Genomic DNA, 26230 nt, shown 5'->3' with positions numbered 1-26230 from the left:
AGTGTCACAAGCAGTTTGAAGCTCAACACATTTTTCTTGGTTGACAATATGCACAGACAGAAAAAGAAGATAGAAAGTTTGTTCAGTGTAGGATGAAGACCTGAAGCAAAAGCAGATGGGCACCACAGAATCTGCTTGAGAGGTCATGGTGCCCAGGGGGGAAACAACTCTACGCAAGCCAGTTAACCTCCTTCACCTTAGTTCTCTTGTTGGTATAATGCAGTGCTTATGCAAACTCAATACATGTCAAAAAAGATCTGCAAGGCATTGTCTAAAATTGACCCTCTGGATTTCTTCATGCATGCCTGGTTATTATTTATTAAGATGTATTGGGGGCAAGTCTCAAATGGTAGAAGAGATAAAAGGCAGATCTGCGAAGTGAAGAGGTGGGGTTAAGCACAATGCAACAGAAACTCTTATACTAACCCAGGAGGACTTCACCTGTCAATCAAATCTATATTCATTATTTTTTTTTTAAAGATTAATAATGGTTTGTTAGCTGAGCAAGCTGGCAGCTGTTAGAGCAATGAGATGAGATCTTGGGGGCATCTGTGACCAGTTGATGACTGACCCATTTCAAAAGATGCTATGAAGGATCATAAAGTTTAGTTCCATGTATATTTTGATGATAGTTGCATCTATATTTAAAGCTTTCTGTCACTGGAAGCACTCTTGGTGTTGTCAGACTGTCTATTGGACTGGATGAGCTGCAACTTCTTGCAATTGAATGTCAATAAGACCAAAGCAATTTTGGTTGATTCATAGCACCAGCTTAAGCATATTCACTTGCACAGATTACATTTGACAGATAGTTACCTTCAGCTGAACTCTGTGGTTAGAAGCCTGGGCGTTCTCTTGACAGTGAGCTTAGAGTTGATGCCTAATGTTTATTTCATATCCTGTTTTTACCTTCCCTAATACTGCATGTGTAAATCTATATTTAAATATATTCACAGCTGATGTTCTTGTCCGTCCACTTGTTATCTCTGGACAGAACGCTGTAATGATTCCATTTCATTATTTTAATAAAAATAACTCACACGCATCCAGTTTTAATTTCATTAAGTCAGATGAGTAATGATAAATTGCAAAGGGTCTCCTTGATGAGGAATGGCCACACGATAGCCAGAAAATTCCCACATGATGGGAGAATTCTAGCATCTTTAATAAACTTCAAATCTTGGAAATTTGGTGTGTGATTATGGATACCTTGAACATCTCCACACTTATTTGCCATATCATTATTCCTTTATTTTTCTGTTAGGGCTGTGAGTTCTCTTCAAAGCTTAGTACAGAAGTATCCATGTTGGGAATATTTAGCTCTTTAAAAGGCACATATAATTTAAGTAACATATCTATAATATTTCCACTGAAATATAAAATACGTATAATCCAATATAGTATAAAGTAAAAAGTTTGCTGTCTTTTCTGAATGTTTATGTTGGGAACATAATTAAGACTTGGGAGGTTTTTGTTTGGGAAAATCTATAATTATGGTGTGAATTCATTCTTCATTGTGTTATTCCATTCTCCACTTTTCAACTAAATTCATTAAGATTCTGATTGGAAAATTTAAGGGACACATAGATCTCATAATCTGAGCCTAAGTCTCCCGTTCTATACAAATAACATGGCAAAGCTCTGGAATCTTTTTATTTAACAAGGTGAATGGCAGCTGTGTTTGCATCAGCCTCAACCTAGCTTGGAAACAGTGATTGCAAAGCAAACATGTTTCACTCATGCATTTCCATCTTTTCTAGAATCTGTGATTTTAACACATCAGACAATTCAAATTATGTAGCTATACATTTCACAAGGAGAAAAACTCGTGCTGAAGTAGGTAAAATATTTCTCAAAATTACTTCCTCCACATTTCCTGGTATACTTTCTTCTTCTTACTCTTTTTAAAAACTGACAGTCAATTTTTTATTTCTCTCTGTTACTGACAGCTAGTAAGTGTACTGACAGTTGAGAAGCAAGATGTAAATGAAAGTCACTATTATTTTGTCCACCCAATACCTGAGCATTAGTAGAAATACTTGGCTATATTTTAAAATAAAAACTAAATCATTCCCAATGGTTCTAGAGGAAGGATATATAGAAAAACTCTTTTCTGGTAAATAAAATTGTGTTTCAGGCAAGACTGCAGTGCATCTAGAAATATCATACTTTCCACATTAGGGTGTGACTAGTATTTGTATTGAAGAAAATAGGCTAATTATTTAAGGTGTGCATTTAGTTTCTGTTCCATTAGCTATAAATCTTGTCAGCATGTAAATCTCTTTTAAAGCTAATGGAGAGTGTGTAGTGGAGAAGAGAAAGCAGGTTAAAAACTTAAGATCAGATTAAGATTTTACTCCTGCTTACATACAAGATTCAAGATCAAAAGTTGTTTTATTATAATTAGAAATATCCTGGCTCATAAATTTATTCCTTGAAGAAATGCTATGTAAGTAGTTGGATGTGAAGAATTATGATCTGTTGGTGGAAGCATGTTAAGTTAACCTGTACCAAGACTTTTATCATAGGCACATTAATTGCTTACTTCCTTTAAAATGTCATTTGTCTTTCCTCTATATTGTACGTAATAGCTAGGATTCAAAATACAAGGAGGTAAGTGGAGGATAATGTTCATTTGTTTACCACCTGGGGGGTATTCACAAGATTTTATTTATTTATTCATTTGGTCCCAATATTATGTATGTGGGAATTGGTAGACGGGGAAGACTTGGCGTATATAGAACTCTCTATGAAAGCACTCAATTTCGAGCTGGTCTGTTTCATCCCAGAACCTGACTCTCTTTTTGCTTACACTAGATGCTCAGGAAAGAGGCCCTTAGCTCCTGGTAATTGTCTTATTCTGCTTCTGTGGTTAATTCTCACATGCTTATCCTGGTCCTGCAATTATGCATAGCTTTGTGAAAATTTGCCATATAAAATTAAAATTGATTTGCCTTTAAATACAGTAGTTTCAATATCCCTTTTATTGTTTGAAGAATATCTATTGGGAGGCAGGGAAAGACTTGCATAATAAGTTACAAAAGGCAGGAATTTCCTCACAGAAAAAGCAGCAGGAGTTTCCTTGGCAGGAGTGGTGTCAGCAGCTTAGAAGTTGCCATTGGACTGTCGCATGTTATGCAGATAAATTGTAGCTCTGGCTTGTCCTCCAATGTCATTCTTTGATTTCTCTCTCTGTTAACATGGCATTTGCATTTGGGTCTGACTGAGAACAAGGACCTGTGCAAATGCCTCATGACATGTGTAGAAAGCTGCTTGTATGTTAAAAGTGATATGTTTTCTTGTTCACTATGTTCACAATAAAAATTCATCTTCTGAGTCCTAATTCCTTTGTGTGTTTGCAATTTCCATTTTAAGTCAAAATATTAAAATACAAAGAATGGACACGAATTTTTGAAAAACTACAGAAACAAAGTTATTTGGTTACTGGCAACAAGGACTGAAAAGCAGCATAAGCCAAACACACAAAATTAGTGGGTTTTCCATGAATGGAAGGGAAAATATTTAAACAATCCCACTTGTAGAAAAAGTATCATTCCTTGCCCTGCAATTGTTTCATTGACTTCTCCAGTTGGAGACCCCTTTTGGACATCCTTGCCTTACATGAAAGCTAGGGTTTTTTGGGTTTTTTTGTTTTGTTTTGTTTTCATTTGGGGGGGTGTGTGTGTATGTGAGCGCATGTGCGCGTGGACATGTGTTTTCTGAGAGAATAATGGTTATACTTAAATTCACTAAGTTAAATTTACAGAAGCTAGTTGTTTTTCACTTTAATAGCTGGGTAACTGGCTCAAGGCAGGATGTCTCTAGTCCAGACTGTTCCCCCCTTTCCAATAATGCTATTCAAGGGGAAGATAGTTACTGTGTGACATGCTTGATTCTCAGGAGATTCAGACAAAAGAGAAGGTGAGAGGGTCAAGAGAGCCTGATGCTATTCAATGAGATATTTGAGTCGAATTCCCATACCAGAATTTTGCCTCATACCTAATTCAGACGGTATAATAATGGGGGAAGGGAAGAAAAAGGGCAGGTGGTTAAAATGTCCTTTCAGGTTAAATGTTAAAATAAGGTCCTTTATTTCTGTCTCTGGTGGCACAGGGCATTAAAGACCCTGTGACACATTTTGGAAGTGTTGCTTTAAAATAGATTTCAACGTTTAAGGATCTGTAAAGGGTATTATTGAGTACTTAATAGATTCTGTGTTTGCCTACTAAAGTCACTACACAGCCAATATCTACCTCATTAATTTGTAAAGCATTTTGGCCCACCTGGAGACGATGTATTATATTAAAACAACTTCTCTACCCCAAATCTTCCTGTCTAATAATTATAAAACGTTCAACATCGGAAGAAAATGGTCTAAATCCCACAATTTTGGCCTTGGATAGTTTACTTTGCATGAATATTCCATGTGGAAAAATTTGATCTCTGTTGAGGACTTTTTCCATCTGGTCAGCTCTATAATACTAAATTGTGAAATGGGAACTAGAAACTAAATTGTTAAAAATGGATTCCGAAGTCTGTTTTGACTGACAAAATGGTAATGTCATTACTCTAGTCTGTTACTTTATAGCTTGGGAAAACCACATTTTTAGGTATTTCAAATGATAAGTCTTTAACCATTTTCCTTATAAGCAAGTTCTTTATCAAGTTGATATTAGTTTTACAAGTGTTTCTGATATTTATATTTTTTATTTTTGTTTTTTTCTGAGCCGTATCCTATTACACTGATAGACATAAAAATTGTATAGCTTCTGGACCCTCTCTACTGTGTATTGTTCGCTCCTTTGTACAAAGTAACTCAGTATTTGTAATGTGTCCTCCACTAGACAATAGAACTTTAGGTCAAGGACTCTACTGTATTTACTGTTTTTTTTTCCCTTCAGGACTTGGCATCATGTCTGAGTGTGGTCAATTCCCAATAAATATTTTTTGAATGAATGAGTGAGTAAATGAATGGTATCATCCAGTATTGGAGTTAAAGAGATTTGGAAAACAGGACAATAATACAGATGAGAGGTATTAATCAGTTGAATATGTAGCAGGAGAAAATGAAAGGAAAAACAAAGTTAATAGGAAACTGAGAGGATTTCCTTGGAAACCTAGAGATTAGAAGAGCAGTAAAGATGAAAAGCAGTAAAGTTTTGAACAACATTCTTTACAACATGGCTTGCAAGTCAGAGCTAGAAGGAGGAAAAGAGCTTTCATTAACTTTTGCTTTGTATATTTTAATCCATTTATAACTGTTCCCTTCCCGCTTCCCCACCTCCAGTATTTTCAGTTACTTCTGTCTCCAAAACAACCTCTAGAGTGAAAATTGTTTTCTTTCTAAAATACAAATGTGGTTACATACCTCCTTTGTTTAAATAAACTGCACGCTCACTGTTGCTTATACTCCAGAGAATGAACTGTCCTTTTCTTAGCAAAGCTTTCAAGAATCTTCAGAATTTGCTAGGCTGTGTGTTGGTAGCTTCATTGTCCTTCTGTGTACCTTGAGCTTTAAACATGCTATTTTCTGAGTCTCTGAATACCATTTACTTCATGGTCTTCATCCAAGTTTTTCATCCTACCTTCACTCAGTTTCTTCTGCTTTATACCTCTTCTCGCCCTCTTAACCCACAGATCTTTTGTAAACATATTTTAGTGACCAGCACAAATGCAACCTCCTTTATTAAAAAAAAAAACACTCAAATATTCCGTCTCCTTTTCTTCTATCTCCTGTGCTTATACCATTGTTTTTAAAAAATGTATTGGTTGTATGATATTTTTCATATAGGTAGATTTTATTAGGTATTTATAGGTAAGTTTGGCATTAGGTAGAGTTTGAGTCTTCAATGACAAATACCTTATTCATGTGTATGTGTCAAGAACAGCAAAATATCCATTGCATGGTTGAGGTTTACTACAAATAAATACATAAACAAAGCAAATGAGGTGAGTTTGGTAAAGACTGATGTTATTGAGGAAAATGTCATGGAAAGAAAAGCCCGAGATATTTTAAAAATGATGAATGAGCATTTACAATTTTGCTAACTTATGTATAACCCTCTTTCTTTATCCTATATGAAATTCTTTTTCCCATGATGATGATCCCTTTGTAGTTTTCCAACAATGACGATTGCATGGCTTAGTACTCTCTTCCGTCAGTTAAACTACTGTGACTGAATTAGTGATTTTACTTTTTTCTGTTCTATTTTATCTCTTGATGAATTCAGTGATATCCTTTTCTTTCCACAAATGTGTTCATATGCTGCCCTTTCTAACTGTTATAGCACAGAGGATAACTGGAATTTCCTTCAAACTAACACATTTTCTTAACTTTTTATATCAAGGAAAAACGACGCAAACATTGCTTTCTTTCACATTCCCTAGAACTTTTTTTCTTCTGCATTTGACATTTCTGACCTCTGATTTTTTTTTTTTTTTTTTTTTTTTTTTTTATGATTCTGACACTGTATTCTCCCTGGTGTCTGGGACAGTGTTGCTTCCCAGTAAACACAAAGTAGTGATAGTAACACATACACATTTTCAGCTACTTGGAAAGAGATGTTACTCAAAATGTGTGTTCGGAATGACCTTCCATTTAAATAGAGTGAATCTCATACTCAGATCTTGCTTAATATCTGACCTCTTACATTTTCTTTTATGTTGTTTCTCAGTGACTTTTTGTAATACCTGTCAATTTAGTGCCATCTCCGGGTTTCATTAACAGACTAACTCCTCTTGCAGATCAGTAATGAAAATCTAAAATAAAACTGGAATTCTTACCAATTTCCCCCTTAATTTCATAAATAATCTATCTTAAATGACAGTGCTTGGATTTAAGTTCATATAGAATGTTATTTCAAATAACACTGAGTTTTTAATGTCTATATGGGTTTATGGTATAGATATATCTATATCTATATCCATCTATCTATCTATCTATCTATCTAATGTTCTATTAATTCTGTTTTCTGTTCCTTTGCAATATCCTGTGCTAAGCTTGTCCATGAAAATATATATTCCTTCTAAATTCTGGCTAGAGCAGAAAGTGGTGTAGTCCTCCAGGGAGGCAAAGGTAATTTGTTTGATTGGATACTCAAGCTTTCCAATTGTTTTATTTTCCTTAGAGAAATAGAACCTTTCTAGCTTTCAGGTCAATTGGTGTAATGGTTGGATTCAGATGGAATGACACTTTCTCCCCCTTGTAAGTCTCTAGTTCCTCAGAGAAATCCTTGAGAAATCTGTTGACAACTTGCTGTCATCTAGCTGGTCTAATGGTATAAATGACTTAGACACTGATTCCGAGTAGTGTGAAAGCCTAATGGTGAAGTGAAATTTGGAGAAGATCTCGAGTGCATTATGAATAAGGTACTTAGGCAGGACCTACATTCGTTTCTTGCAGTTAGTTGATCAGGTCCTTGCTGGTTTGTTGTTGTTGTTTGCTAGAGAAGTGAATTTATAGTTTTCACTCACTCAACTGTATCAACAGCCGATCAAAGATGTTACTACTGTGGGTATGGAAAAGACAATGATTATTATGAAATTTGTTTTAGGAATCTATGAAAGTAGATAGCAGATGAGATTAGATTGGCAGAAGAAAGCACAGCCCAAAATACACACAGGCTAAGTGTGTGTGGCCAAGGAGAGCACCGTGTCATGGGTAGTGTAAGTAAGCACATCTGACAGACTGCCAGGGACATGACTTGGCAAACAGCACTTGGGCTGACAGCTTGGGTCAGCTTCCTACACTCTTCCCCATCATCAGGCATCAGGGAGTAGAGACATGTGACCTCAGCTTGGAGCACAGGATGTGGGTCGTAGGCCATAAGGAGGCAGGCTGATGCCACCAGGATGAAAGGGAGTCCCTGTGCCAAGAAAAGAAGCATACCTTCACTTGCTTCAAGTTATTGGATCCAGTCTAGAGTGAGGAGGATCAGGTCCACAGACAGATCCTATAACCCCCTCCCCCCACAGGAGTATCTGAGATGAAAACAGAGCATGGATGGGGGAAAATCATGGATAGGAAAAGTTATGTTCATGAAAGGAAATGTTTTTGAGTCAAAAGAGTCTCGAGCTAGGATGAGGGCAGTGAAATGGTCAGAGCTATCGTTATGTGTGTGTGAGTGTGCATACACACACATGCATTTGTTGAGGGATGGGTGAGGGTGAAAAAAATAAGCAAGAAATGCATTAATAGAAAAGTAGTATCCAAAGAATGACAAGGGAGTAACAGAATATCAAGTTATTTGGTGATTATTTGGGCCGGCTTGGGCATTAAAGGTTTTTTCAAGGTGACAATATATAAACTGAGATCTGGGTAAAAATAAAGACCCAGCTAATCCTGCATCCCTTCATCCCTACAACCTGTGCTAGAAAAAAGTCTTAAGTCCTAAAATCTCAACTTAAATCGGGCATTTGAACATTATAACATAAAGGCAAATTTGCAGAAAGTAGAGGTAAACTACTACCTAATTCATACTTAGGAGGGTAGGAAGTTACCTTAATCTACAAATGTTACAGGCATTAGGAGATTCAAAACTTCAGAGAAATATCCTGGACACTAGTGTTATGTGAGAGACATCAGATACTCAGTTGAGTTTTTCTATGGTAGATATTAGAAGCCTCGTAATTCTCACCCTAACCTTTTAATTTTTTCACCACCTTTATTTTTGATTCGCCCTTTTAAAAGATACACTGAAAGCAATTATAACCTCATTTTTCTTTTTAACAAGTAAAATCAACATGCAAATATTTCCCCCCATGCAATATCTTTATTTTGGACCTCATGCTTCTGTGGTCTGCCAGTCTTTGGAGAAGGCTAATCCAGGCTTTTTAAAAAGAGATGAACTATTCTAAATACATAGCCCCACCAAATTTACAGATTTTTGTTGACAGCTGCTGCTTTCTTTGGGGGAAAGGCCTTGGGAAGAAATATGTAAGAATTTAACTGAATAAATATGAATTATAAAAAGACAAAAATGAATATTATTTTCAAGAGTGTAACACTCTTGAAAATAATATTCATTTTTGTCTTTTGTATATTGTATCTGGTAACCCCTTAGCATGAGGTTCTTCAGATGATAATAAAAGTATACATTTATTTTGCCCAAATGGATATCATCTCTCTTTTCTTTTTAATCTCAAGGTGGGTAAAATAAACTGCTGAATGTTTTGCATTTGACCCATAAATAGCTATTTTTGTTTTTAGGGCTGATATAAAAGAATGCCTATTTGCTGGTGTATTTTTTTTTTTTTTTGGTCTAAACCAAATTAAATGTGTGTGCTTCTCCATTACTGATTGAGGGAAAAGCTTCTTAGAGAATTATTTTCTCACCAGCTTCAGGGCAGAGAGCCCTATAAACAAGACCTATTCTCAATTCTAGAATGTTTTTAAAGACAAAGCAATTCACATTAGATTTCATGATACAGTATTTAAAGGAGGTTAAAGAGATTCATATTTTTCCTTTGTCCAAAAATGGCTCATCTTCACTTAGTTTATGAGACTGATTTTTAATAAATTTTGCTTAGTATCATTGGAGCTGCTAAAAATAATCTAAGAGAACAACAACAAAATAAGAGAACACAAGTCTAGAAGATGGGTGGCACTTATGAAAAAACATGTATTTAAAGAATGTAAAATTAATAATCCATTCATTGTTTCATAGATGATTCTATCCTCATTGAAGATTTTAGTAGGAATAACTTATGTATAGTATAAGTAGGCATTATTACCTCTGTGTTGTTCATATGGTGGGACTCCATGTCAAGTTACAAATTACTGCTCAGGATCTTTAAGATGTCAGTTGAGTACTGGCATGAAGTTTAGTTTTGGACTGTACACAGAAATGATTTCCTATATATCTGTCTGCATGTTGAGGGTTTGATTGATGGGCCTCCTGACGCTGGGTCAAGAGTGAGTTCACGTCTGTTGGCAGGGCTTTGGCGTATTCCCTGAAAGTATAAACAGAAGTCTAATGTTCACCATTTTTATTATCCTCTTTCAGGCATAATTTGACTTAGTGATATGTAACCTTAACATTACCACTTAAAGAGATTTTACTTTATTTTATTTTATTTTTTTCCCATTAAAGAGATTTTAAAAACTGGAACATATTTGAGGAAAAGTGAGAAAGGTGGTTTTTAGATTCAACATGTTAAAAGGAAGAAAAATGTAAAGAATGGAGCTTGGTCAGCATAAATGGAAGGCTTGGGGTAACTTCTAAGACTCCATTTCCTTGTCTCTTGTGTTTTTCTAGTTCCTACAACTTATTTCTTTCCTATTCTTTACCACTTTGTACTTTGCTAATTCCTATTAATCCTTCAGGAGCCGCTTGAGAGGATGTTTCATTCACGTAATGAAAATTTAAAGGGTACCCTGTCGTTGCTCATTACTATTCTGGGGAATGAGGGAACAACAATGAATAAAAGAGGAAAAAAAAAACAGAAAAAAAGAAAAGAAAAAGAAACCCTCCTCTTATGGAGTTTATGGATATAAAGTTGGAGAGGAGACTAATGCTAAAAAGAAAAGTAAAAAAAAAATGCAACTTAAGTGTGGATAGAGAAAATAATCATATAGGAAGGGGGTTGGGAAGGACTAGGCTATAGTTCTAGGTAGGGTAGCTAGGAAAGGTTTGTTAAAATGACATTTGAGGAACTCTCTGAAAGAGATGAACAAATAAGCCAGCATGTGTCTGTAGGAATAATGTTAAGTAGAGGGAAATGAAAATGCAAAGACTGAGGAAAGTAAGTGCCTGGAATATTTGAAGAGGTCAATGTAGCTGCAACAGAAAGTACAGGAACATACTAAAAGTAAATAAGCTAGGGATAACAAGGGGCCAGATTGGGTAGGGCTTTGCAGAACTTTAACTTACTCAAGGTAAAACTCATTAAACATATTTTTGCAGAGGAGTGGTATGATCTGCTTTTTTTTTTTAGCAAGAGTCCTTGGGCTGCTGTCTTGAGAATATACCAAAGGGTAACCTGTACCAAATCAGGGAGGCCACTGCAAAAATCTTGGGGAGGGACGGTGGTGACAGCTTGGGCCAGAGTTGCAGCAAGAGGATTGATGAGCCATGAGTGGGTTATGGATCCATTTTGGAAGTAGAACCTCTGGATTTGCTGGATTGGATGGAATAGTTGAGAGGCATGAAGGAAAGAGAGGAGTAGAGGAGGATTCTAGTGTTTGGGGCCAAACAACTAGAAGAGAAAAGAGTTGCACATGGTCCAAGGTGAGGAGAGCTGTGAAAGAAGCAGCGTGGGGCATAAGAGCAGAGCTCTATTTTGAAACATTTCTGTTTGAGATGCCTAATAGGCTTCCAAGAGGAGATGTTGAGTAGAAAGATACATGTAACGGTCTAGTTTAGAAATCTAAGAGATAATCACTTAGGAGTAATCAACCCAATGATGTTACTTAAAGCACTGAGACAAGATGGTATTATTGAAGAACTACTTATATATACAGGAAGGAGAGGTGTAAGGATGAGTCTTGGGACACTTCTGTATTTATAGGGCCAAGAAGAGGATCCTAGCGAAGGATACTGAGAAGATCAGCCCGAGGGATAAGAGGAAATTAAGAGAGTTCGATATACTTACAGCCATGTGACATGTGTGTTTCAAGGAGGAGGGAATGTTGAGCTCTGTCAAATGCTGCTGATGGTCCAAATAAGATGACAACTGGGAATTTACTATTTACTTTTAGTCTTATGGAAATCATTGGCGACCATGATAAGGGAGTTGTTATAATGTGGCAGGCATAACAATAATGGAACGTTAGAGCTTGAGTGGTTGGAGGAATGCTTTAATGGAGTAGCTTCGCACAGATGGCAGGACCTGAGTGTGATAAAGAACTATCTTTGGAGACAGGGTTGCCATGACATGTGGATATTAGATGTACAGGAGAATTCATCAAATAAGTACCCCTATTGAGGATAAGGGGAGGCAGGTTTCTCCCTTTCAGAGAAAGAGTTATAAATATAAAAAAGAGAGAAACTTAGGATGAAGGGTGTTAGGTTAGAATCGAATTTATCAGTGTAATCTCACTTCATGCATGTGTGTGTGCAAGCATATATATACACACAGATATAGAAACAATATAGTAGATGTATATATATCTAATATCTTTACCATCGATCATCTATCTATCCATCTATCATCTTCATATTCCCTACTTCTATCCACTGGGGAGAGGGAGGGTCTGGGAGAATAGCAACCAAACGGCATGAGTATACTCAGCAATGATCTTTATTTCTCAGTGTCACTCATCACTCAAGAAACCAGAATTTTGGGGTGGTTGGGTGGTTCAGTCAGTTAAACATCTGCCTTGGGCTCAGGTCATGATCTCGTGGTCCTGGGATTGAGCCCTGAGTTGGGCTCCCTGCTCAGTAGGGAGTCTGCTTCTCCCTTTTCTGATTCCCCCACCCCTGCTCATGCTCTCTTGCACTTTCTCTCTCTCCCCCTCTCTCTCCCTCTCAAATAAATAAATTAAATCTTAAAAAAAAAAAAATCGGAATTTTTTTTGGAGAAATGCAAATGCCAGGGCAGGGAAGTAAAAGTGATCCTGGAATATTTTGTGTCAGAAAGCAAGAAGATGCTTAAAGAATTACGAGGCTATGTCAATATGACACAGAATCCATCTTCACGAGTCCTCCACTGCCTCAGTGTGGAACAACTTGAGCGTTAAAATACATATTAGGCGTATTATATCCCACTGAATAACATACAAATTAACGAGTCTGTACAGAAATAAATGTAAACAATAAAATCTTAATTAGAAACAAGATATTGGGGCACCTGGGTGGCTCCGTGGGTTAAAGCCTCTCCCTTCGGCTCAGGTCATGATCCCAGGGTCGTGGGATGGAGCCCCGCGTCAGGCTCTCTGCTCGGCGGGAGCCTTCTTCCCTTCCTCTCCCTCTGCCTGTCTCTCTGCCTACTTGTGATCTCTGTCTGTCAAATAAATAAATTAAAAAAAAAAAAGAAAGAAACAGGATATGTATACAGTCTTTAAATACCTGCTCACAAAACGTTTATTAATTGCAAAGGGAAACTGTGTATGAGCCTGACAGAAACCAGTTTATTCATATGATTAAAGTTATCACTAATGGAACAAATAGAAATTATATGATACATGATAAAATCTAATGATCTCTGAATCTCTTGCACGTAATCATGAGGAAACAGACACACCCAAATTGCAAGGTGGTCTACAAAATAACTCTAGTCTTCAAAGCTGTTAAGATGATGAAAGTCAAGGAAAGAGAGAAGAATCGTTCTGAACAAAGACTTAAGAATCATGATAATATACGTAACGTGATTCTAGACTAGATTTTTTTTGTTGTTTAATCAGGAAAGGACATTTTTGGAACAATTGGCAAAACTTGATTGGTGTCTGAAGATAAGATAGTAAGGCTGTGTCAATTTTAGTTTTCTGATTTTGATGATGGTGTTGTGGTTACGTAGAAGAATGTCTTTTTTAAGACCAAATACACTATAGTAGTCAGGGATAAGAGGTATGTCAGAAATTCAGTCTCAAATGTTTCAGAAAAAAAAAAAAAGATACACTGTTTTGGCAACTTACCTGTCATTTTGAGACAATTTTTTTTTTTAAGTAGTAAAAAAACAAAACAAAATACAAAAAACCAAAGCCTACTAATTGAACCGTATGTAAGAGAGAATAAGAATGAGAAAAGAGACACAGGGCAAAGCTCATATGGACAACTCATTTGGGAAGTACCACTGTTGTGGGAACAAGAGAAATGGAGAAGCAGAATTCTAAGATTATTCCTGTTTCTCGTCTTTGTCTCTAAGCATTTTATTCATATTTATTTTATTTATTGAAGTATTTTTACAGGCCATTTCCATTACAGATTGTAAATTCCTTGTAGAAAAGACCTGTGTTTCATATATCTCTTATGTGTTGCATACCACTTAGCATATCGTAATGTGCTCACTAAATATTCAAACAGGAGTAACATTCTTAAAAAAGCTATGTTTGCTTTTTAAAGCTATGGCTTTTAATGAACGATATGATGATCAGTTTCCTACCTAAACATGGAAAACAAATTAAGTTGACTTACTTTTAAGGAGAAGAAATTATAACAAATAATTTCTAGGTTTTGGGGTATAAAATACTGAGCGGTTACTAGGGTGTTTTACAACCAATTCTAGTTACTTTTGGGAAGTTGTCTGTTTTTTAAAGATAAAATAGAAAAGGGAACCAATGGGATAGTGGGATGATTAAGAGTGTAGAGTAGAGTGATCATCGGTGAAGCAAAAGCATTCTTTGATCATTTTTTTAATTTATTTTCAACATAACAGTATTCATTGTTTTTGTACCACACCCAGTGCTCCATGCAATCCGTGCCCTCTCTAAAGCATTCTTAAATGTGGAATTGTACATGAAATGTTCCTAGCCGGTATCTACAGAGGATGGGCTGACTCTATCCCCATGCCGTAGGAAATCAACAATAAATCAGACCACTTGCTGATTTTCTGTCACATATCTGTATAAGCTAATAGTTGTTTTTTTTTGTTTTTGTTTTTGTTTGGTTTTTAAGAGAGAGTCATTTAATAGTTTGGGAGGCCGTGGTCATGAGAGTTTCCCATCCAGTCAAGATAGGATGAAGAAAATCACTAATGTTCCTATGTTAAATTTTTAGAGATGGATTCAGTTAGAGGCATGTTTTCATGAGGTTGTAATAAACAGAGAGCTTTAACAGATATGAAGGAAAGACTAGCAAATCCAAAGCATCATACGTAGAGTGAAAATGTAATATGTTGAGGCATAGACTACTTCAAGGGCCTAGCTTGTCTGAGTTACTCAGAGAGGAAAGAAAACCAAAGTGTGTGTGTGTGTGTGTGTGTGTGTGTGTGTGTGTGTGTATTTAAGGCACAGGGATGAGAGAGAGGGAATGGGAAGATAGGAGAGGAGAGGAATAAGTGTTACAATAAAATGTATGAGCTCGTGGAAAATGAAAAGTAGAAACAAACAAAAATCTTTGAGGAACTTATCTGTGTATAAAATCTTTTCCCTGTAGGATCTTTCATATGGTTAAAGGGAATGAAAATATAAGCAGTTATTCAGTGAATCAAACTAGTTATGGGAATACATACACATTCCAAATATTTGAGGGCAGCCCAAGTGATTAATTTCTGCCAAATCAACCTTCCCTGTATAATTGCCTCAACTCTTATTCATATTGTTTGTATAAATGTGGCTCAATAGGGAATATTTAATAGACTAGAGTATTTATAATTATATAAAAATTCATGTTAGTAAACAAGGTCACTCTGCAAAGGTGATGAATCCCTGTATGACATATTTATCTGTTAGACAATGGTGCCTTTATTGCTTAGAATTGTAACAGTGTAGATTGTGTTGGTAGTTTTATTTTTGGAGTATCAGTTAGTCAATCAATCAATTACTATTTATTGAGCTCCTGCCCAGCACTTAGGGCACGCTCATCAAATTTGCAAATGACACAAATCTTGGAGGATGGTAAATACATTGATGACAGACATAGCGTCCAAAAAGATTTTGACAGCCTGGGGCACTGGGTTGAATCTAACAAGATGAAATGTAACGTGGATAAATAGAAATTTCTATCCTTGGGTCCATGAAACTAACTGCAGAGATACAAGATGGGACGGATGTGCTTTAAGCAGTGATGTAAGAAAGAAAAGACAGTATTTTAGTGAGTAGTCAGCTCAACTTAATTTATCAGTTTGAGCTGTGTGATGTCATTGCCAACAATCTAGCTTGCAATTTTGGATTATATTAAGGTGATAATCCTGTTTTCAGTTTGGCAAGTCAAATCACATGTAGAGATTGTAATATTTCTGGAGCTACATTTTAAGAAGAGAGACCCAAACCATGTCCTATTTAGAATACCACAGAAAAGAAGTGCATTTATCCTGAAGAAGACTTAGGAGGAAACGACATCTCTCTTTATATCCGTGAGCTCGCACATGGGAAAGGGATTGGGTTTGTTTGGTGTGGTTTCAGTAATTAGAGCTGGGACCTATGAATTGGCGCTATAAAGAGATATTTTTCAGCTTAATCATTTGTAATAGTAAAAGCTGTTCAAAGATGAAAGGTTCCCCACGTCTGCAGAAGGGGGACAGTGGAGCACTTAAAACTCAGTGTCCTTATTTTGGAGGTAATAGCACTGTAGAAGGACAATCTGCGAATTCAATGAGGTAACGTAAGTAGAGCATTCAGCACAGTGTCAGCAATATGACAAGTGATTATGTAGTTCATCGGGGTTGTTACCCTTCTCGTTGTGGGAGGTGTTTGACGTGACGTTGGAATCATCACTGTGTGGAGTTCTAGTGGAGAGACTCACGGATGGGTCTGACACATGAGATGGCTGTTACTTCGAAATGCTAACTGGGTGTAACTGACTAATAAAAATCGGTTTGAACAGCCTCTGGAACCAGTCAACCTTTCCATGTGACCTTGAATAATATCACCTTCTTGTTTTCAACTTTCTGTGATTGTTTCATTACCTTTAAAATAGAGATATAACAAACCTTCCTTGGATTGTTGTAAGGATAAAAAGAGAAAATACACATAAAAATTTTAATGCCAATATGCTGATTTTTCTATAAATGTGAACACTTTTATAATGCTGAAGCAGCTAGAAAAGGATTATTGAAAGATGCAGGACTTGAGATATGTCTTAAAAAGTACTAAAAATTTAGTAAAGTAAAAGACAGTAGCAAGATTATTCCCATAGAAATAGTTTGGACAAAACATGGAGATGGAATTAAGCACTGTGTGATCATCAGACAGGGAGGAGACTTCTCCAATTAGATGAAATTGGCTCTGGGTGATTAGTTAGAAATCAAATTGGATGGGATGAGTAAGGAAAAACCTCAGAAGACCTTTGGTTTAGGATAGTAAGCAGTAAGAGGGACATTCCTCATGTGCTCAGGTAAGGGAGCAAAACATACATATGATATTTTAAAATAATCTTTGGAATTTTCAGAATAAATTGCCTTCCTTATGCTTAAAAAAATTATGGATGCATTTTTGCTACAGGCTTCGTTAACCTAGAAATAGAAATTCTATTTTAGGGCAATTTCTATTTCAGAAAGTCCAAGACATGTTTCCTCCACAAAGTTTTCCCTTCAGATTCATATCACAGTAGTTTTCTTTCTTTCTTTTTTTTTTTTAATTTCTTAGTATTCAAAATGATGGTCTTTATATTTGTGTCATCCATCATCATCTTTTGGGAGTGAATTTGAATTCAAGATATGTTGCCAAATCACTTTATATTAAATCTATAAAAAGGGTATTCTTAAAAATTCTTAAAAAGGCTTTGCTTTAAAAAGAGACCCATTAAATGAATGAAACTGGTATTTCTGGGAAGCTTGTAAGTTGGTTCTGAAAAGACAAGTCCCACAGGAAAAGTCCAAAATTATATTATATACCATACATGCATGGATTAAGGCACAACTTCTCAAAGCAACTCTGTGAAAAAGACAACACTTTATTAACTGCACACTGAATCAGTACTTAAGTCAAAAACAACCATCATCATTTATGGTGATGCAAACACTAGTCTATTAAAATTATTCATACCTACAAGTGCCTTGGGAGAAAGGATCATGGCTCTATTTTCTTTATTTGTAATTTGTGAGGGCAGTGTGAGTACTGGCTTCCTGCTATATGGAATTAAATTGAAATTAGACGAATGTAGGCAACAAGAAAAGGATTTCTCTGGTGAGGAAGTTAGCCCAGGCATTCTGCATAGTGACTAGCTTCAGTCAGCACTTTCTTCGGTGGTTGGTGGACAGCAGAAGTGAAAAAGCAACAAAGATTTGGTGTTTCAGAGGAACAGGTGCTTGACAGTTATGATAGTCTAGTCTAGGCGGGCTTGATTGTATTTTTTTCTTGGTAGCTTCTCAACTATTACATGACTTTCTGGATTTTTGAATTAGACCCCCATCTAATCAGGCATGGAGAAGGGTCAGGGATTCTACTTAAAATAACACAACAAAAAACAACTAATAAACTCTTGAGCTCAAAGGAATGCATACAGACCACCACAGGAACACAAATTTGACACCCCCCCAAATATCATTGAAATGAACTATAAAACCCAAGGAGGATGGAGGGTTGAAAATGACCTCCTTCCCTCTATATTTCTGCCAATGTGTCGTTTGAATCTCCTGTGATGGGATTTAAGACTTCTCTACAGCTGCTACTGGCTTTGGCAATTCATTCCTTCAAGCCCTACCCATAAACATGGACAAACTCCTCTAATCCTCCAGGGGTAGAAAATGAGATAGGTGTGAAGTTTACTCGAGCAGATCAGAAATTCCACCACATGTGTTCTATTCCTCTAGATAACTGGCAAGGGGATCATCAGAATGAGCTATTGCCAAGAGCCACCTTCGTCTTCATGGTTCCAGTGTGATGGGGCCCCAGGCCAGAATTGCAAAACAGTTAAGAGAATCTTGGAATATAAAACATGGTACAGAACACCAAAGAAGATTTAATCTTATTTATAGAAGGGTGGTTGGGAGGGGAGGGGACGACAGAAGAGAGTGGCTTGAGATCATCATTAATCATTTTGTAAGTACCAACCAAGTGAAAACATCCTTCTGGAATTCACTGCAAGTGACACTGAGTCCTTCTACTAAGCAAATAGGTGATGAGTTGATAAAAAAAAAAAAAAAAGGAAAAAAGGGAAAAAGAAAAGAAAAAAAAAAAAAAGGAAGGTCCTGAACTCTTGACTATAGATATAATACAGTGAATATAGAAAATCAAAAACATGCTTTCTATCTGACTCAAAATAAAGGTGCACTTAAACTTGTAAAAGACAACATTTTTATTTGAATGATATGACAGAACTGTCACAGGAGTGTTACCTGCTATAAAGAAAGCCCAAGAATTATTACCTTTATTAGACCAGTGACACTGAGCTTTAGCCATACATTTCTAACTTCTGTCCCTCTACAGAGACAATTTTCTTTTCTTAAATAAACTGTCATGCTAGTGTTAATATATTGTTGGCTCTCTCATGCTCTGAGAATACTGCTGATATAAAACATGTATATGTTAGATTGGTAATAGTATCTTTAGTGTAGCTGACTAGAACAAATGTGTTTCCCTCATGGCTGTGCTAATGTGATAAAGGAAAATTGGCTGTTCATCAGCTTTTGGCTGGGTAAAGACAGTAGAGATGGAACCACATTCTTTTTTATGCATTAATACCATCGAGAACTTTTCACTAGTTATATTTCATGTGCCTGCATGTTGCACAAAGATGTTGTAAAACATGAGATAATGCTACAAATAACAAAGTAGAAAAGCCTGTATCTTTTATAATGATAACAGTCAAACACCAAATGACAGTAACAGGCTGTAAAAAATGGGATGCAAAAAAAATGGAGTCCTACGACCCAGCTGAGAGGTATATATGCAGGCCCACAAGGACCTGGTATGTGATTTTAGGTGTTTATGTCAAGGCTTTGTTTTATAATTCAGTAAAATGTAACATGGGGTCAGTAGACTTAGAGAAGTACATGGTTTTAATAAAAGCAGATTAGATACTATGGAGAAAAGTTATATGGAATAACTTCTTGAAGAATTACTATTCCCAAGTAATTATGTTGTTAACTCTCAGGATTGGTTGATTGGTTGGTTAGTTGGTTTGGAGAGAGAGGGCTGTTGAAAAGTGTTCTAAAGACATTTGCTTACTCACATATGATCTAAAGATGTTGGAGAATGGTTTATTTTCATCAATTACCGTGAGGAAGTTTTAATTGAACAGCATTTTGAATGCTATGATTTGATGTGTTTTTAATTAAAGTGTTAGCATTGAACCTTCCGATTGCAAGACGTTGTAATTCCTTCTTTCCCCATCCCTACTCCAACCCTCCTGTTTTGTTTGCCATTTCAGCCTCTTTGCTACAGCACCAATTCCTTGTACGTTCAAGTTAAAAGCACTTGAACAGGACTTTGTCGAGATTAAAGTTAGTATCAAACAGCCCATCAGTTTACTCAGAAATATATTCAATTATTGAAGATTTTCTATAAATACGATCCATGAAGTAGTCTGCATAACCATTTGAACTGGCTATTCGGGTGTCACTGCACACCAATAAAATTTCATAACTTCATAATTTTACAATTATAGTGTAATTGAGGGGTCATCTAGCCACAACTCATGGAACAAATCTGGTTGGTTGAATGTTTTATTATTTTATTTTTCATTTTTTTAAAGATTTTGTTTATTTGAAAGAGAGAGAAATTGGCAGGCAGGGAGAAGAAGATGCAGGCTCCCTTCTGAGCATGGAGCCCATCATGGGGTTCCATCCCATGACCCCAGGATCATGACCTGAGCCGAAGGCAGGTGCTTAACTGACTGAGCCATCCAGGCTACCCTGTCAAATGGTTTAGTAAAATTTCCCTGGAACACATCCATGCTTGTTCTCTGCTTTCCTACTACAGTAGCAGAGTTGAGCAGTTGTGACCTGGACCATTTGGACCACAAAATAAAATCGCCTGGCTTGCAGATAAACAATGTTTATTCTCTACCTATTTACAGAAAAAGTTTGTTGATCTTTGATGTGGAGTTTTTAGTTGTCTGATTAATTAGCCTAGAATATTATTGTTAAATTTTTATATTCTGTATTGGAGGAGTACCAATGAATATCACCAACTATGGTACCAACACTAATAAAAGAAATATTTATAAGAAGCATTTTATATTAGCAACTTAAACTGAATTAAATCCGTATGTTATACATTTTTGGTATATCTAGCTTTGAATATTTCTGCCTTTTGTATTCATTTCTGTTTATTTCCAAATATGTGCTTAAATATATGGGACAAATAATTATATATACCTGTGAATTCCCTGGTAGATATCACAGCATAAAACAAAAATATGTAGGTTCATATCTAGATATATAAACACAGAGACATATCATTGAGCCATTAAAATAATTTGTTTTCATTCTTTTCCAACTGAAGAAAGTAGTGAAGTAGGAAATTAACTCGAGAAAGACTGCTAAAATGTAATTATTATGAAATACAAGGCTACACACTTCAAATAATAATGGTGATAATTTCTTACAGGTGCATCAGACAAAGATCAGTTTCTTCATCAATGGTTTGGAGGAGGGTAATACAGCATTTGATGCAAGAACTCTAAGTGGTTCAATTATAGATTTTGCCTCTGGTACTACGCAAATAGGACAGAGTTTAAATGGTAAGTTTCTGACTTCAGAAAATTATTTATTTTATCCAATTACTGTATTCCTAAAGAAAGTGTCAAAAATAATATTTTAAAATATCTAGGTTTATTTGTTTTCTGGGGTTGCTGCCACAGATTGGCAGCAACTGGGTGGAAGCTTATTAAAGCAGAAATTTGTCCTTTTCCCACAGTTCTGGAGCCTATAAATCTGAAATTAAGGGTTTGCAGTATTGTTTTTTTCTGGAGGTTCCTCCAGAACCTCTCTTTTTGTGCCTCCCCTTTTGATGGCTTCTGGAAATCCATGGTGCTCCTTGGCTTGTAGCTGCACAGACCTGATCTTTGCCTCTAAGTTCACCTGAACTTCTCCTCTGAGTTCTCTTCTCTTCTCTTCCCTTTTCTTCTCTTCAGGAGGACTTGTGGTTAAATTTAGCATCCCCCTCCCCCTCCCAATCCTATATGCTTTCCTTTCCAAATCCTTCATTACATATGCAAAGACCGCATTTCCAATATGGTCACAGTCACAGGTTCCAGGTGGACATATATTTTGGAGGTCACTATTCAACCTGCTATACTAGGGAAACTTTAAAGTCAAACTGTAACCTATTAAGATCAATTTTTAAGTAAGAACAATACACGATAAACTATTCTCAATTTTTTGGTTTGAATTTTAAAGTAGGATTTAGAGAAGTAGAGACTGAAAAATAATATTCAACAATAATAAGCTGGATTTATGGTGTTCATATCTTCTCACCATAAAAGCAGACCATATAGGTTTAAAAGATATTTTATACTATACCCTGAATAAAAACAGAAATTGAATTTAGAATTATCTTGAAATGATTAGAACAATTGTCTATAAATTGCCTATACGTTAAAAATGGAATTGTTATTTTATGGTATTAAATAATAAATACTCATTATAAGAAAATTCACCCAATATAGAACTCTATGAAATAGAGAATATTTTTCATTTTTCTACCTTTGTAGATACAGTTAATTTTTTAATACCCTTCCAGAATTTTAGTACATATCTCTGGAGATATGGTTATAAATATAATTTTCCAAAAATGAAATTATAATACATATGCTTTCTCTGAGCCCCCTAAAAATAAGTACTTCCCCTCCAAATGATATGGACAATATTCCATGTTAATATGCCTCCTTGTTTAAAATGGCTGCATTGTGCACAATTCTGTAGCTGTAATAAGAACTTTAAAACAAGATCCTATTAATGAGCATTTAGATTATTATTTATATTTCAATATTATTAGCAGTTATTTGTCAGAAATAATTATATATATCTATGTTTCTATAGCCCTGTGTCTATATCTGTCTACTACATGCATACACACATATATACCTACCTATGCATTTGAGCAATTGTCTACACAGTTCCTTAACACCTTAAACTTTGGTGTAAGTCTGCCTGAATTTAAATCCCATCTCTCTACTCAGTAGCCATATGATTTGGAACAACTTTTCAATGACTAAAATGTAATAGCCACAAATTTAATTTGTGTGTATTTTAAGTTTTTATCTTAATTCTACTTAATTAACATACACTGTTATGTTAGTTTCAGGTGTATAATATAGTGATTCAACATTTTCATGAATCACCCTGTGCTCACCACCACAAGTGCCCTCCTTGATCCCCATCATCAGCCTAATTCACCCCCCTACCCCCTCCCTTCTGGTAACCATCATTTTGTTTTCTATAATTAAGGGTCTGTTTCTTGATTTGCCTCTCTATCTTACTTTTCTTTTTCTTTACATTTGCTCATTTATTGTGTTTCTTAAATTCCACATATGAGTGAAATCACATGGTATTTGTCTTACTCTGGCTGACATATTTCACTCAGCATTATGTTCTCTAGTTCATCCATGTCGTTGCAAATGGCAAGATTTCATTTTTTTAATGGCTGAATGGTATTCCACTCTGTGTGTGTGTGTGTTTCACATCTTCTTTTTCCATTCATCAGTCAGTGGATACTTTGGCTGTTTCCATGTCTTGGCTATTGTAAACAATGCTGCTATAAACATCAGGTGCATGTATCCTATTTTTTTTTTTAAAGATTTTATTTATTTGACAGAGAGAGATCACAAGTAGGCAGAGAAGCAAGCAGAGAGAGAGAGAGAGAGAGGGAGAGAGGGAGGGAGGAGGAAGCAGGCTCCCTGCCCCTCAGAGAGCCTGATGCGGGACTCGATCCCAGGACCCTGAGATCATGACCTGAGCTGAAGGCAGAGGCTTAACCCACTGAGCCACCCAGGCAGCCCCTGCATGTATTCTTTGAATTGGAGTTCTTGTATTCTTTTAGTTTCCCCAAATTTAAAATGATACTGATGACATTACAGTTCCATTGTGAGGATCAAATGAGGCTATGTATTAAGTACATACATTAAAAAGCATTACTGTTTTTCCAGAATCTGGCACACTGTGTTTGCTGAAAACTTAATGGTATTCTTTGATCAACAGAAGTTCCTAATTTACTAATTTTTCTTTTATACTTAGTATTTTTTTATGTCCTGTTTAGGATATCTTTGCAAACCCTGATCTCATGGAGATATTCTTTCTACAATTTAATTAGAAATGTCATAATTTAACCTCTCAAATTTAGGTCTGTTTTCTATCTGAATTTATTTTTGGGTGTGGTACAAGGTAGGGGTCAAGATTCATTTATTGTTTCTCACCTGAATTTTTAACTGACCCAGAACCATTTTCATTAAACAGATAATTTCTTCACTACCCTGCAGCGCATGGTAACTGCAACAGACCATATACTGTGTATGTGGAGATGGGTTTGTTCCTGAGCTATTTTGTTCCAATGATTTTTTTGCCCATACTTGAGTCAAAATATTTAGTTTTCATAGCTGTAATTTTATAGAAGTCTTAAAATATGAAAGTATTTAATTTTTGAATTGTTTTTCCTTTTAGTATTTTGTTGGCTATTATATGAATTTTAGAAGTGGTTTTACAATTTTCACAAAAATTCTGCTGAGATTTGAATCATTAACTCAATTTTGGGAAAATGGGCATCTGTATGATATCAGATCTTCCAATCCATGAATATAATGCATTTCTTAATTTCTTCCAACATTGTTAATTTTTGGCCAGAAGTCTCACTCATTTGTAAGACTTACTTCTATGTACTTGTTGGTTCTTTTTTCATGCGATTATATGGAGTATTGTTTTCAAACTTCATTTTCTATTATATAAAAATATCATCAATTTTTATACTGACCTTGCTAAATTTTAATTCTAATAGTTACATAGCCCTATCAATTATATATAGCAGACATTCAATTTTTTTCAGATACTTTCAATAAATGCATAAATGATCATGGCTTTGGAGTTGTCATGTAGATATTTATAAATGTGATTAATTTTGAAGTAATGTAAAATTTCAATTTGCATTCCCCTATGGCCTGAGTTATCTAATTGTGATCTAGTATATAAAAAAAAAAGAGTGTATTTTTGATATTCAAAATGCATTCTAAAACTCTGTGGTTAAATTTCCTATCTTTGGTGTCCAAAAACTTAGAATTAAATCCTATCCCATTGGGTGCCTTTGATGAAAATATGTATCCTTTGTAAATCTCAGATTTCTGATCTACAAAATGGTTTTAATAAAGAGTTGATAGGACTATAACAAGAATTATTTGAGATCATGTGTGGGTAGACTATGTTGCTTATCTTATAGTAAATGTACAGTGGGTGACAGCTATTATTAACCTCTTTGAACACCTATTTTCTTATAAGTAGGGATAATGATATCTTTCTATAGGATTGTTGAGAGATCTGAAGACAAATGCCTAGACATAACTCTATTTTAATTTGTGTATGTTCTTCGATCAAACTAAACTTCTGTGAAGAAGTAATTGAAGGAAACTATATATTTAGAAACTGGTTTGAGTAATTAGTGTATTGGAGAATTTTATAAAGTACTCTGCATACAGAATCTCTTAATAAAACATTAAATCTTGTGAGCCTTATTTCAATATTTAATTCCCATTAGTACATCTAAAAGTGTTTTATTGCACCAAATGTTGCTCAAAGTATCTGAAAGTGCTATAAATTAGTCTGCTATGCACTGTGGGGTTGAAATGACTTGCTTCAATTCTTCTTCAATACACTAAATGTTGAATGAATGCTGCAAAAGGACAGTGCAGACTGAACATGATATTTGTTTTTAAACTATGTAAAAATAAATGTAACTTCTGAATAGAAAGCACGTCATTGGAAAAGGGTTTATTTCAAATGTTGCTTAGTCTTTATTATAGTTTTCTCCTTAAGATTTGGGCATCGGAGTGCTACAAGGGAAAGGGTATTTTAAAATAATTTTTGTCTTTATTCTATCAATTTATAGGTACAGTTGTACCTACTGTATCTTTTCTCTAATTAGAGATGGCATATAGACTGGCTCATTACTTCTGCCTAATGAGCCAGGCTCCATGCCACCTCTCTAATCAGAAAAGAGATAGGTACAGAATGTTCCCGTGGACTTATTATAAATCATTTTCTTTCTCTCGCTTGCTCCCTTTTTTTAATCAAAAAATTAAGTCACTGTCCTCCATACTTTTGTCCATATCCAAGATGGTTTCATTCAGGAGAGGTAATTGTGCAGGAGATTACTGAGAGCTGAATTAAGGGTGCTCTCATGCAGGGCCAGGCCGGCTGTCTCTGCTTTGGAATAGACACTGCCTCAAACCCAGGCATAGCAAATGAAGGTCTATACGAGATCAAGATGTCTTTCCTCTCCTTTCTCCGCTTCGGTTTAAGTTGTTTCCCTGTTTCTGTACCCAGGAAGAGACAACTTTTCACATGAGTGTTGGCTTGCTACAGAGCTTTGTGTGTGGGGGGGTTGGGGGGGAGGTTCTCATCTCTAACTACCATAACTTTCTAAAAAAATATGTTGCCAATGACACATTTCTCTTGCTGCAGGCCCTGTCTTTGCCTCCTGTAGGACATTAATCAATGACCAGAGAAATGCTGTTTAATTTGGTTGGGCTGATTTTTTAATATACAA

The 26230-nt window shown here is 35.7% G+C and overlaps 1 protein-coding gene across 1 annotated transcript in view; it reads left to right on the top strand.

Annotated features, from left to right (window-relative positions):
• The window catches only part of USH2A (usherin), a 678599-nt gene that overhangs the window by 19013 nt on the left and 633356 nt on the right, over positions 1–26230 (top strand). The window contains exon 3 of the mRNA XM_032872913.1: positions 21089–21221. Within this exon, the coding sequence (XP_032728804.1) occupies positions 21089–21221 (133 nt within the window). The remainder of the gene's footprint in view (positions 1–21088; positions 21222–26230) is intronic.

The sequence above is a fragment of the Lontra canadensis genome, unplaced genomic scaffold (genome assembly GCF_010015895.1).
Source record: "Lontra canadensis isolate GAN:19392208 unplaced genomic scaffold, GSC_riverotter_1.0 scaffold46, whole genome shotgun sequence".
Taxonomy (NCBI): Eukaryota; Metazoa; Chordata; class Mammalia; order Carnivora; family Mustelidae; genus Lontra; species Lontra canadensis.
Note: the sequence above shows the minus strand (reverse complement) of the source record. Positions and strands in the feature narration are given on the sequence as shown.